General features: G+C 42.4%; 1 protein-coding gene across 3 annotated transcripts; it reads right to left on the bottom strand.

Annotated features, from left to right (window-relative positions):
* Nucleotides 1-1,366: 1,366 nt before the first annotated feature.
* On the bottom strand, nucleotides 1,367-12,885 carry ube2g1a (ubiquitin-conjugating enzyme E2G 1a (UBC7 homolog, yeast)). 3 transcript variants are annotated; one of them, XM_018742160.2, is made up of 6 exons: nucleotides 12,836-12,885; nucleotides 4,779-4,881; nucleotides 3,901-3,998; nucleotides 3,607-3,785; nucleotides 2,069-2,192; nucleotides 1,367-1,552 (listed from the first exon to the last, which is right to left on the bottom strand). In XM_018742160.2, exons 1-5 carry the CDS (start codon nucleotides 12,861-12,863, stop codon nucleotides 2,106-2,108), a joined length of 495 nt encoding a protein of 164 aa, XP_018597676.1. In that variant the 5' UTR covers nucleotides 12,864-12,885; the 3' UTR covers nucleotides 1,367-1,552; nucleotides 2,069-2,105. The 3 variants fall into 3 exon arrangements, with proteins under 3 accessions (XP_018597676.1, XP_018597675.1, XP_018597677.1); XM_018742159.2 differs by having other exon boundaries at nucleotides 12,653-12,878; XM_018742161.1 differs by lacking the exon at nucleotides 1,367-1,552 and adding an exon at nucleotides 2,656-2,747 and having other exon boundaries at nucleotides 2,116-2,192; nucleotides 12,653-12,878.
* Nucleotides 12,886-14,154: the final 1,269 nt, after the last annotated feature.

Below are 14,154 nucleotides of genomic sequence, written 5' to 3'. Positions count from 1 at the left end.
ACTGAGAGTTAGACCAGCCAGCTCTCTGCTGCAAGTTCTTCCCCCCCCCCCCACTTCACAATATAGAAATAGAAAACAATGACAGCGTTATTGAAAAAAATTATATTTTGGAAGAACTCACTACAGGTGACAATTTTCATTACATGAAAAATATACATCAGTATTTTGTCTTTGTACAATAGGCAAGAAAACTGCAGTAGTCCTTCAGAGCCAGAATAAAATAAATGAAAACATAAAATAGGGCACATAAAAGGAAAAATGTGCACACTAGCAACTGATCAACTTTGAAAATAATCCCTAAACTGCCAAAGAAACTCTAGTTAAAGCAAGTTACTACGCAGACACCACAAAAACAAGCGTGCCAAAAATCATTTTTCAGAAGGGTTAATATTAAGAGAAACTCCAATCATTCCAAATCTTACATGAATGTTGAAAATGAACAGCAAAGGTTGCACCAAGCAAAGTTATTGCTAGACCAATTTAAAACATCTTCCTTATTTTCCTTCAAGAAAGGGCTTAAAACAAATACGGAAATGCAGACACGCAAATGGAACAATGCATTTTGGCTGCTGAACCTTGAACGTTTCTTTTTGTTACCAAGCAATGTGACAGGAGGCACTTTTAACAAACAAAACTCAATTCTATCTCCTTGCCCAGTGAGAATGGGTATTTCTGCAAATGCACCCCAAACAAAACCACACAGAGTGCAATCATCTACTTAACAACCCTTTTCCTAATATAGTACCTTGGATTTAAAAGACTAAACAGATTAAGTAATTGCTTGACTTACATTTCAGTTTTAACCAAATGAGTGAAAGCAAGAGGAGATTTTTAAAATAAAACAAAAAGGCAAACATGCTTCACAACTTTTAAGTTTGCCCCCTGCAAAATACAGTTTTTAAGATGAAGAAAAGGTGTAGAAGCCCTGGTCTAATCTTCGGGCCTTTTGCAATGGTATTTCAGATCGTAGAGTTTCATCTGTCATGGGATACCATTATAAAGAAAGGAGGGGAGAAGAAGAAGGGGAGAGAAAGAAGGGGAGAAAAAGAAGGGGAGAAAAAAAAAAAAAAAAAAAAAAAAGCCAAAACATATCCCAGTCACTCTTTTACAAGTCTTACCCAAGCAACCTGTAACAGAAATAGCTCACACCAGAGAAAGAACAGATTTAGAAGGAAGGACAAAAATTTCAAGAATTTACAGGATTCATATTCTAACTACAGAAGCTCTACTTATTTGGTGCTATATGTGTGGCTGGATGGATATGAACAGTATATATATTATCCGGTTTATGTTTTGTGCTATGTACAGGTCTTTACAATTCTTCCTGAAGGTTGAAGCAGTTCGACTTCAAAAAGTGTGTTGTCACTTTTTTTTTTTTTTTTTTTTTAAAGTTGGCACATGCCAGGCCTTCCATGTCAGCATCAATAATGACTGGTATGTTCTTTTTCAGCCCATTTTGCAAGCCTGTGTTTGCCAACATTTAAATAAGGACAATTCCGGCAAGAGATGGGTAGAACGCAGGAAAACAGTGCCATGTTTCTCTATTGGAGACCTGTGAACAAAGCCAATAAATTGTATTAGTTATGCACAGTACAGTCCGTCCATGGGAGAATACTTAGCTGAAGGTACCAAAAAGCTCACATTTAGGTGCGTAAAACACTCAGCAGAGGAAAAACTTAACTTAGCACTGCTAAACAAGACATCCTATGGGCAGGAAAAAAAATACACAGCGAGTCCTCATTTTTGGGTACACACTGTTCATGAGTTTTGTAATCAAGAGAGAACCTCACATCAAGTCAAAATACCAATATACAGGCAGCGAAAGTAACACGTAGCCAGTTGATATTGTTGTATGTGTGGATTAATGCTTTGGAGCAACACAAAGGTAAAACAAACAGCTTGCACCACAATCGACTGGTCAGCAGATACTCTGGGTATTGTGCCTCATATGGTGATAGTTACGCTCTTTATTACATCGGAATGCGTGCACTTGTGGACACGCACACACCAAACCTGTTTGGTGCTGTTGGACTGACTTGTTCTGAAAGTAACATGTAAATGTTCATACCCTGAAAAAAGTGAAGCTACAAGCTGCAGAACACGTATCACTCAAAGGCAGTCTCTTGGCTCTTTCTTACACAGCGGGCAACTTTCCGTTTGAATTCACCGTTTCGGTCTTCTCTCCATTCTTTCTGCAAGACAACACAAACATATTTTCAGAATAAAATACACAGTGCAGGACTGCTCTCTATGAAAGGTGTGCACATTGGAAGGAGGAACGTAACAGATACACTAGTCTGCTCTGGAAAAGAAGCGTTTCATTTTTCCAAGTATGCCCTCCCCCAGCCAGTGTTATAGCATTTTAAAATAATGTAACGGATAAGACAACTCATTCTCCAATAGCAGACAATTTTAATGTAAGGTGCCACAGGGAGCAGCAGGTGGGGTAGTGTTTATAGCTGCCACCTTGCACTTGCAGGACCCAGGTGCACATCCCACCTCCTGCTGTAGTACCCTTGAGCAAGGCACTTACCCTGAATTGAGAGTAAAAATTACCCAGCTGTATAAATGGGTAAATCCTCCTAAGTAGCTTAACACATTAAGCTGCTCTGGAGAAAAGCATGAGCTAAATGAATGTGAATGTAGTGTACTGACCAAACTTATACCGTTTCTTCAGTAAGCAGAAAACTCTCCTGTCAAATGTCTCTGTGTAGCGGGGAGTTTTCCCTCCACAGCATACATGTTTTCTGCAAGAATAGAAAACGAATCCTGCTCTATGCTGCCACAACACAACAAATTACTCCACTAACCTCCTCCTCCTCCTGTCTCTGTAACTTATGACTAGATGCTTCTTCACACAGCAAGTGGATGCAAATCATAGGTTTTCATTTTACCATTGTTATTTCACATTGTGTCATTTCATTATGATGAACCAACACAGTGGTTGGAGCTGCTGCATTGCAGTCAAAGGTCCCATTTCAAATTTCACCTCCTGCTGCAGTATCCTTGAGCAAAGTACTAACCCTAAACTGCTCAAGTAAAAAAAAAAAAAAACCAGCTGTACAAATGGGAAAGTCAGTAAGTTAGAGAACTGTCAGCTACATCAAGAAATCATGTCATGGCCAAAAATGCCACAAATAACATATGAACGAACATATCCCTCATGAAAGAGAAAGCACACTGACACGAAGAGCATGTCAGCATGAGCCACTAAGGTGAGCATCTCAACATGCAGAAAACCAGCTCCAGTTAATAAGACTCACCGACCTCAGAGTGACCAAAGGCGGACAACCACACAGATAGTTAAAGTCATCCAGAAGACAAAACTCACAGCAGTCAATATCATTGTTTGTCTAAGTGTTACACACTTTCAAATGGAAGAGTCGATGTCCTCAACAAAGTCAAGCATTTTGTCAGGGAAATCTCTAACTTTATGGAAGTGCGAGGAATAACTTGATCCATTAAATAAGAATGGATGCTTTAAAAATTAAATGAGACGGATTTTCAGGAGCACGCTGTGTCCACTAAACGGAGAATGAGTATAGATGGGAAATTCGTTAGAAAGGTACATTATTGTAATGGGCCTTAAGCCACATGCAGACTTACTGCAGCATCTACATTTGCAGGGGAGTCTCCATTCGGGTCTGCCAACATGGATATGACACTGATCATAATGGTTTCCACAGTGTGAATTGGAAGCCAGCGTTCCTCTGGTTTCTCGTAACCGTATTTATCTTCTCCAGGCTCGTGCAATATCGAAATGCATACATCACCGTTCTTGTCAACTGAAGGGAAAAACCACAGACAAGGTAATGTTTACTTTCTGTACTAAAAATACTACAAATTCTGTCCTGAAAAGAGATACAAGTGATTCACATAAAAATATGGCTGATTACTTACCATTCGGGTGCCATATTTCAGTGATGAATTTCATTTTGGGAGGCCTGAGTGGATAGTCTTTGGGGAATGTGAGATGAGCTTTAAACACACCACCTTCACTGTTTTTTTAAAAAAAAAAAAAAAAAAATTAGCATTAACAGTCATTAGTTAATACTTGTCAAAGTCCTAAATCAACCAACTGTTGTCCTAATACAGCAGCTCATGCTACACACCTTTTAAAATTAATGTTTTAATTAATTTCTATTGTAACAGAAGAGATGTGCCCTTTTTTTTTTTTTTTTTTTCTGTCAAGCTAATAGATGTCTGTCAGTAGCAACAGAATGCTGCTGACCTTAATGCACTTCTACACTGTTTAGAGCTCAACATCTGTAAATGATTGAGAGTTACAGGTAAATCCAAGTTACTTATGAACAAAACAAGTTAACAGAATTCCAGCCCCAGTTGTGTTTGATACCTAGTTTGTTTTCTTTCCTCCAAAATATTAGTCTCTACTGAACCAATTGACCATAAAAAATTCAATATATAAATTTATCATATAATTCTGAAACAATGGGGGGCGTGGTGGCGCAGTGGGTTGGACCGAGTCCTGTTTTCCAGTGGGTCTAGGGTCCGAGTCCCGCTTGGGGTGCCTTGCGACGGACTGGCATCCCGTCCTGAGTGTGTCCCCTCCCCCTCCAGCCTTACGCCCCGTGTTGCCGGGTCCCCGCGACCCCGTATGGGACAAGCGGTTTCAGACAGTGTGTGTGTGTCAGACAATTTGGAAACAAATATACAACATTTCCTGTAAATCATTCTGTAAACAATGGTTTAATCAATAAACCATCAACAAAACATGTAATGCATGCATAGTTAATTGAGAGTAACAAGCAAACACTTACTATAGTGTGTCTGGGGGGCCAATAATTAGAACTTCCCATCGGTAAAGGTCATTATCGTCGATCAAGCCGGCAGAGAATCCTTCAACTGGATTTTTATTCAGTTCTGAAAGGAGAAACATGGGGATTCAGAGCCGGCTTTGTGTCGGTACACTGATTTCACAACAGATTTCCATGAAGACTGCACCCCCCGAACAGCTCACAAATTCTGCAAGAGTATATGCAGTTCGTCTTTGCAACACATTTTGGAATAATTTAAAATGATGGCTCTCAACTCTGTAGCAGCAGGCACCATGAATTGCTGATGCTCGATGCTCTACAAGAGACAGTCTAGCAAAACAGAGGTCTGCTGTTCCTCAAAGCTCCAGCCACAACGTTGTGTTGGTGCAACACAGTAGTTAGTGAGCCTGTGTGTAGAAACAGAAAATTCCTGGTGACCTCCCTGGCTATAAATCGAGAGAGCCTCAGTGTATTTATTTATTTTTTTTTTTAAAAGCCTGTCAATAATACTTTTTAGTGACACTGCCAATCAAAATTTGGGGGGTGCTCAAAGTTTATCCATGTATTAAGAGGCCATGAAAAAAAGTTTACATTTCAAATAGGGACCAAATTAACTGGATTTTTTTCTTTTTTTTTTTTTGAAATTGTGGCAGAACCCTTTGAAAGCAGCAATCCATGACTCTTTGATGACGAAGACATGAAAACAGTAAGCAAAAAAAGAAGTCCTCCCACTGTGACCACGATGTGATTGTTGTGACGTCCTGTCCTGCACCATCACCCTCAGCAGAGTAACGGACGGCTGTGAAGGTGTGACTCACTCGGGCAAATCTCAGGAGCACAACTTATTCATAGGCCCCAGAAAGAAATAAAACTATACCCTCTATATAGAAAACCCAATAAATATTAGGGGTAAAGGTCAGATGCTATCCCATAAACCGGTAGCAACAATCAATCACTAAACATGGGGGAATTCTTCTTTTCCCTACTTTGCTTTTCAAAAAACCTCCGGGTAGCAATAAAAGATCATTCCTCCCCTTCAAGTATTCAGAAAATTCATAAAAGACACAAGGGAAGTAACTTTCCCTTCCACCCAATTACATCACACTCCCACAGGGAAAGATTTAAGGGAATTATATCCTGGTAAACAAGTGTAAAACCCACAAAGACCTTTAAATGACTGAATGATCTTGTGTTGACAGGAGTGTAAGGGGTTGTTTTTATGAAGGCCAAGCCCACTGAGGGGAGGGGACCCAAAAAAAGTGCCAGTTTTAAGCAAAGAAAATAAGACCCAGTTGTACCAGTGTACCTGAGCAGATGTGGCTTCAAGCAAACAGTTAAGTTCTCGAGAAACCTCAGATCACAGAGAGTGTGAGTCAGGAAAAGTTCCTGGAACGGGGCCACGGGTTTTGGGAAACAACCCCAAGTACTCGCTCTTGGCTGTGAACACTTGGCCATGATTGGTCACAAACAGTGTTGGAATCACATAACATCTGAAGAAAGTCATCCTAAGCAGCTTTCACCATGCAGTAAAAGTAGTTTTTTTTTTCCCTCCCCAATGCAGATACAAGACAAGAGGGAAAGGAGAGATGAGCCAAACCCAAAAACCAGGTCATTCTAAAAATTCAAAGTTTAAGATGACCAAAAAACCCTCTCAAAGCCATTTAAACTCCTTAAGGCAGTTTGTGATCCTCATCAGCTGGAACCCCCTCTGAATGCTGGCCTTTATTCCAGCTCATAGCTTAAGCAATAATACTTGATTAATTGTATGCACCACACTATTCATGAACGAACACCTTTTAAATACGTTACAAACACTAACCACAGGGCTCAGTACCAATTTAGCTTGTGCTCCACCATAATCGTTTCAACTGAGCAATAACTCTAATGCTAAGGTCAGCAAAAATGTTTCAGGAATAGTAGCTGTTACAAAGTGTTAATCAGATGTTTGAATTATTCAAACTGACACCATAATGTCAACTTAAGAGCTCAGCTTCGAATAAACAACAGTACACACGCAGGGGTTTCAACAGGACAACGGTGTAATAATTGCCACATATTTATTAGTATCAAATGTTCAAGTGAGGCCGTGGAGCAAGCCATTAGTTTGTGGGGCAACAGGAGGTGTAGTGGTCTGAGCCATCGCCTTCCAGAAGGAAAGGCAAGGGTGAAATCCTAGCTCTCCTGTAATACTCTTTAACAACATCCTTACCCTGAATTGCTCCAGTAAAAATTACAGAGCTGTATAAATGTCTGAATAATTTTAACAATGCACAAATAAGTCACTTTTAATAAAGTCACCTTTTAACTAAGGGTTGACAGTTGTCCATAAACGTAATACAGGTGGTCCCCGATATACGATGGGGTTACGTTCGCCGAAACCCATTATAATTCGAAAATATCCCAAGTCGAAAATGCGTTTAATACACGTAATACATACCTCTGTGTCACAGAATGGGACATGCAGATCGCTTTTTTTTTTTTTAAATTGCTTTGAATCAAAGTACAGTTTCTACCGAATGTCGATCGCCAACTCACCATCCTAAATCGGGGACCACCTGTTGTAAATCATTAAATATTTTTATGTTCAGTATCACAAAAGTTCCAACCTTCACCAGGATGTTTATGGATTTCTTGTACAGCAAAATTCCAAATGCAAACAGAAGGTAAATCAGCATTAACATGAGTAGATGTCTTCCATTATTCAGCAGATAAACTGTTGAAGGCACAGACAGCGAGTGCATCAAGATCACTTTCGCTGCTGGTCCAACTGCTGTTGAGACATGGACCCATGCTGGCGTCAGGCTGAGCCTCAGACATACGGGTCCAAACAGCCCTCTTTCGACCAGCGTCCATCCACCAGCTGTACAAGATAACTTGCACTGCTAGAGTCAGTACACTAGCTACAGTCAATCACTTATCGATACACTCACTTGCGCGCGCACGCACGCACACACACAATTGGGAAACTGGAGTCACCACTTTGCTTGAAACATATCTTCGGATGATGGAAGGAAACAAGAGCACCCAGAACAGCACTACTCACTGTGCCACATATGCTTTACAATAATATTTTGCTAAGTATTTCTATTTACATTTGTAGAGGACGACACTGTATGTCACTGGACCCTTACCTGAAGACAGTGGCTCTGTGTTGCCCCACCCAAAGGCAAACACGTATTGTACGCGAGTCATATTTGCGAACTCTTCCACCTCCTACTAACATGAAAACACCACAGCAGACTGACACAATGGCCATTTCCAAGGCTGAGAAGAATGCTTTCACGTCAACAGGCCTGAAAGCTCCTGCAAGCTGCTTACAAGCTTAGTGCTATCTGGAAAGATTGCCATGGTACACCAGGTTTTTCTCCTTTCAGGAGAACAAACTTCGCAGAAGAGAAAAGAGGGTGGCCCGTTTACACCATCGGTAAGAGTGATGTTTGTTGTCTTATGGAGACCTTTGCTGATGGAATATGGCTTTAGCAGATAACTTTGCATGGTTTACCTAAATTTAATTCAAAGTACCAGAAAAAGCTTACCGTTTTACTTTAATATACCGGTATAGGTATAACAGCCCTAGAAAAGTTCTACCCAAGTTCAGTATACAAACCGACTGCTCCCGGTATTACACACTCTTTCGGGTGTTTGAGGGAACACGTTTCCCTAATGATTTTGTAGTCATGAGCCAATCAGCTGCAGACTTTAACATAAAACCCCTCCTTAATTTTGTAGTTTTTCCAAGTTGTTTTATTTCAGATTTTTTTAAAATGTTTTCTGTTCATTTATCTTTTCACATTTAAGAGGTGTCTCAAAACTCACCTATTTCAACCTTCTCACCTAATCTAGTAAGTGCTTGTTATGTTTAATAATGGAAAAGCCTACATACAGCTACTTGTGCTATGAACACTAGTTTATATGGTCATATGTTGCAAATTAACTGTATGCAACAATCATGTGTTTACATCAACAGAAAGATTTGGATGCAATGTACTTTTTGTTTTCTTCTCCGAGACGTACGCTGCTTTGGAGAAGTGTTGGCTAAATTAATAAATTTACAATTTTAAGTTTCTGCCCAAATCAAGAAGGAAATGACTAAATTAAGTTTAACATCTTATAATCCTGATGTTCCGATTACCATTTCTTGAGACTGTTGGAGAGAGTGTGTGTAAATATTGGGGCATGTCCATAAAGCCCTGCCAATTAAAACAATAGGAAAGGACCTCCAGGTTAACAGACTCAATGTGTATCAACCGTTTTCAGGAAAGAGTTATGTCCATATAATGAGACACCTGTATTTCCATACACTTCATAAATACATTAAAAATTGAAATTTATTGTAATGGTAAAATTTTAAAATGAGGCAGATAACCACAACACACAAACTGCACACGAAAAACTGAAACTCACTTATCTTCCAATGAAAGGAGGGGACCCTGAGCTTCCACTAAACCCCACTAATGATACTGAAATCACATGGGATTGAATTATTGCTGACCTTTTCATGCACATGGCAAAGTAGAGCAACATGTTAAAGTACCCAAACTCATTGCGACACCAAGTCAAGAAAAACTACTTCAGCAATTATCGACAAATACCACAGTCAACCCTCTATATGTGACTACCTACAACAACTCCAGCCCTCAGTTATCTGTATGGAGCAGTCGTTCAACAAAGCAAAACAGGGAACAAACAATCACGGGAACGTTCAAGAAAATCACACAGCTTCATTCACTGTGCACAATTATAGCGTAGGCCAAGTAAAAATGGAAGCGCTACTTCCAATCATGTTGACAATCACAATCATTGATTAATGTAAACATACATATCAACTGAAATAGATTCAATACCATAGTTAATTTATTTAGCTGATGCTTTTCTCCAAAGTAGTTTACAGCATTACAAAGAGTTGGAGTCCCCCCAAAGCAGTAATTTAATTATGTATGTACTAAGTACTGTGTACTGAAGTATTAAAGATATTAAAGGTACTAAGTACTTTTCTATGAGATGTACGTTGCTTTGGAGAAAAGCATCTGCTGAATTAACTATGGTATTGAATCTATTTTAGTTGGTTGCTCTAGGTACTACAGCAAAGATCAAGCATTCATTAGTAGCTAAACAGCTGCTATGACAGCACAGTGTCTGCATGGTTTGTAAAGTGAAACACAAACAGTGAACCTGTGATTTCTTATTTTTCTATCAGAAACCTGAGTGTCAAATCTTCACTATGTCTCCATTCAGGGTACACCCTGCCTCACAGCCTATGCTTTAGAGCGCAAGACAAGCGGTTATTGATAATGAAAACATTACAAAATTATTTCTAACTTGCAATGTAACAAATTTTATACAATATAACCATTAACCAATATAACCAACCAACAATATACCATTTGGCCTGATATTTCAAATGACATTTTTCCTACTAGGAACAGATTACTGTTTTCGCCCCAGGTGAAATAGTAATGCGAGTCCATCACAACATGAACTCGACTAATGGGGTAATTTGATCAAACAAATTAACCCCATTATGTCAGGGAAATACGTATATGTATGCCAGAGTAACCTGAAAGCGGTTCCAGCCCGTACCCCTGCAAAAAGGTGAACTACACCCCGCAACGACTTGGCAGGAAGCCTAAGAACACACCTTCTTTCTACTACACACAGACCACGGATAGGTAGTTTACTGCTTCTGATATGTGTACTGATGCTGACAAACTGTTTCCTTTTAAAAAAAAAAAAAAGAAACCTTCAGCAATTCTTCCGGGAGGAAAGCAGAGCATGTAATTTGAATAGACCCCACTAACTTCCCCTCCCCACTTTATTCGAGGCAAAGGTCTAAATGTTCAGGACAGAGAGAATGAAACGATACTGGCTCTTTAACACCACAACTCCAAGAAGAAATGCCACGATCTTGCCAAGGCAAAGTGGAATGTAAACGGTTCCGGAGGACCGCGGCACGGTACTGCTGCCGACTTGACGCCGTGCCCTCACAAGACTGCACTCCATCAACAAAGAACACGGGGTGATTCTATATAGGGCAATTGTTAAGCGTTTTTAATACCCTCTTACAGATGTTAGGAGTGCACACTTGCTTAACAGTACACACCTTTCAGAAACCTTACCACCACGAATCGCTTGCGTTTCGGACAATACGTCACGAAAAGAACAGACAAGCATCATCAGTCAGTTCGGCCAGTTCCGAGATGGCGGTAATACCAGAGACGCGGAGCTGCAGTCCGACAATCTTGAAGCAGTATAGGAGTATATCGAATAAAAACGAAGCCCTTTGCCAAAAAAAGGTGGGGGGGGGGACGACGACGACCGCACTGCATTACTCACTGCTCCCCGTCCACACAAATAACACCTTTGAGTCATGTTATGTCAACGCTGCATCGCGGTGCTTGTATGAAGCCAACGAGGCAACAGAACCTCGGAACCAGCAGGCCAAGTTAGGGCTCGTGTTCCGAAATCCCAAGCTTTGCCCATTCAAATCCATTATTTGTACACACAGTACAATTTCCACACAAACTGCATTTTCTAAGAGATGTACAGTCCCTTCGGACAAAGTCAAAGAAGCTTTTACTAAATGTAAACCCCGCCTCCTGCCACAGTGCCCTTGATCAAGTACTGGGCCTGTATTGGGGCAACAAAAAATACCCTCCTCCTGACCTGTATCAAATGTTTAACACACTGTGACTGTTCACGATCCGGAAGCAGAACTAATTCACCTGCCAAAGTGCTGAAGAAGAGGTGAACGGTAACGACAAAAACAGAACAGCCTCCGGCCTCCTGTCAGGACCTGTGTTCCGCACAACGACGCGGGCAAATGTCACTTCTGGCGGAGGGGCCGGATGGAGCTTAAAGAACCACAAGCAAGTGGTTCAAAGGGGGTGAAGCTCCTCCGACGTAGTGAGCGCGCGCTGTTACTGCAGGGCTCACGCGAGGACCGTTACTGAGGTGCGCGCGGTGCTTCCGCCGCGAGGCCACGCCGCACATCGAGGGGAGGGGGGACCCGCACATGTGCGCATGCGCGCTGGAGCCCCGCCGACTCCGCTAGCAGAGCTTAGCTGTCATTCAGGGTTCGGCGACTAGTACAACGGGGGAGGGGAGCAGGGGGAAGACAAAAAAAAAAAAAAAAAAAGGGGGTGAAAATAACCTCTACATTTTCGCTAGAAAATGCCACAGCGCAATCTAGTATTATTACTGTTATCCAAATTAAACGCGTGAATGAAATAAAAGAGCGAAGAACTCCGCTTTTACACCAGCCGTTCTTTATATGAACATGGGCCGATTACCGAGCGACTGTGTGAGAAACAAAGGGCAGGACGTGTCTCGGTCTCCCGCACATTTGTCCAGGGCACACCAGCACGTCACCTTCAAACCTCGACCGTCCTGCAGTGCTTCGAGAAGTGCTCAAGAGGCTAAATACGCATATACCACATTAGCCTAGGAGAGCAGACACACACAGCGCATGATTGGAAGCGAAAGCTGTGCGGGAGAGACGGAAAAGCGAGCGGACAGGCCCGCCGAGGCCGGTCACAACGACCGCCGTTTTAATACACATTTCAGCAAGTCGATTTAAACACGAAGACACACATCGGCGGTGACAGAGAAGCCCGCGGGCAGGAGCCGCTCCCGTCCGGGACACCTCCTCCGCTGCGACGAGCGACCCGGGGCTCCCGTTCACCACTCGACATAATCATTAGCGTAATAAACACAAAGAAACGGTGTTATAACTGGCTTAAGGTGAGTGAGGGCAAGCCGTTCAGGCCGAGTTTCCGAGCACAGACAGCTGGAGGACCACTCTGTAGACTAGAGCGCCGCGCTCCTTCCTTCAATCCTCCTTTGGCTCCGTTAGCTCCGTGCTAACTGCGCTCGTTTACCTGCCAGCTGCCTCCTGAGCAACAGCGCCGACTGCGGCTCCGTCATGGCGTTCCTGCTTTCGGCTTCAAAAAACTGTCCAAACGTCTCACACCTACAGGCTTTGCGGTGTTAACGACGAAAACCAAGAGAAAAGACTCCCGGTGGTTCACGCCAGTCCGCTCCAGTCCGGCCGCACTACTCGCCTCTTACAGCCACACTTCCAGCGAGCATTCCGGCCTCGTCGCTCCGCGCATGCGCACAAATACCTGCTGGCGGGAGGGGAGGGGTGGGGGAGATGGGGGTGCTAGTTGCACGCGCGCGCCCGTGTCACTTTCCGCACCATGTTGGGAAGTCGTGCTGCAACCTGTCATTGTCACCGAGGTACTGCGAGTTTACTGTGATTTCTCAGCATTAAGGTGTGTAGCATATCTTGAAATGTGCGCAAATTGTTTAGTAGCGGTTTAGTCCCCACAGTTTAGTCTCCATTTTAAATATCATAATTTATTGTAGAAGACGAACAGTTTAATAAATTTTATGTAATTATAATAAATTGGAATTAAATAATGTTACTTGTCTAACACTGGGCAGCAGAGAGTCGGGTCTGTTATAATCTGAAGGTTCCGGGTTCGAATCCCACCCTGAATTGATACAGTAAGAATAACCCGGCCTGCTGTATGAATGAGTAACGAAAGGTAAAGCACAAAGGTTCTCAGTTCTGGCTCCCTTGGCTTGTGGTAAAACGACCTCCCCCTCTCACTCAGAATTGCTGAAACTCTTGTCAACATTCAAGAAGGGTCTAAGACTAAACCCACCTTTTCCGGACTCACTTCGCCCCATGATGATCTCTCCAGCTCATGTTCATGCACCATAACTTTACGTTATGATCATCCCCAAAAAAGCCTTTACACAGCTGCTACTCCTGTATTGTATGTAAATGTTTGTGTACCTTAAAAAAAATTGTACGAACGTGATCAGGATTGGGGGGTGCGGTGGCACAGTGGGTTGGACCACAGTCCTGCTCTCCGGTGGGTCTGGGGTTCAAATCCCGCTTGGGGTGCCTTGCGACGGACTGGCGTCCCGTTCTGGGTGTGTCTCCTCCCCCTCCGACCCTACGCCCTGCGTTACCGGGTAGGCTCCGGTTCCCCGCGACCCCGTATGGGACAAGCGGTTCTGAAAATGTGTGTGTGTGTGTGTGATCAGGATTCGTGTATTCTGAGTTTTATCATCATGCACCCACTTGTGCGATGAACATCGGACCGGTGCATAAACTAGCGGAAAGAAACTAAGTTTACTTAATCAAACGTCTGCAACTATGTATCTCTCTCCTAATGTAATGCACAAATTGTATTTTCAAAGTGTATTTTCTCTGAGATGTACGTCGCTTTGTACAGTATATTTATAGTCGACGCTTGAGCTGCAGTTCCACCAAGTGTCCATCAGGTGATGCTGTTCAACTGTTACATATCGGTCACTTGGTTAACCGTTAGATGCCCGGATGAGCCCCTGACTCGTCCTGAGAAAT

Source organism: Scleropages formosus, chromosome 25, assembly GCF_900964775.1.
Source record: "Scleropages formosus chromosome 25, fSclFor1.1, whole genome shotgun sequence".
In the NCBI taxonomy this organism is placed as follows: domain Eukaryota; kingdom Metazoa; phylum Chordata; class Actinopteri; order Osteoglossiformes; family Osteoglossidae; genus Scleropages; species Scleropages formosus.
Note: the sequence above shows the minus strand (reverse complement) of the source record. Positions and strands in the feature narration are given on the sequence as shown.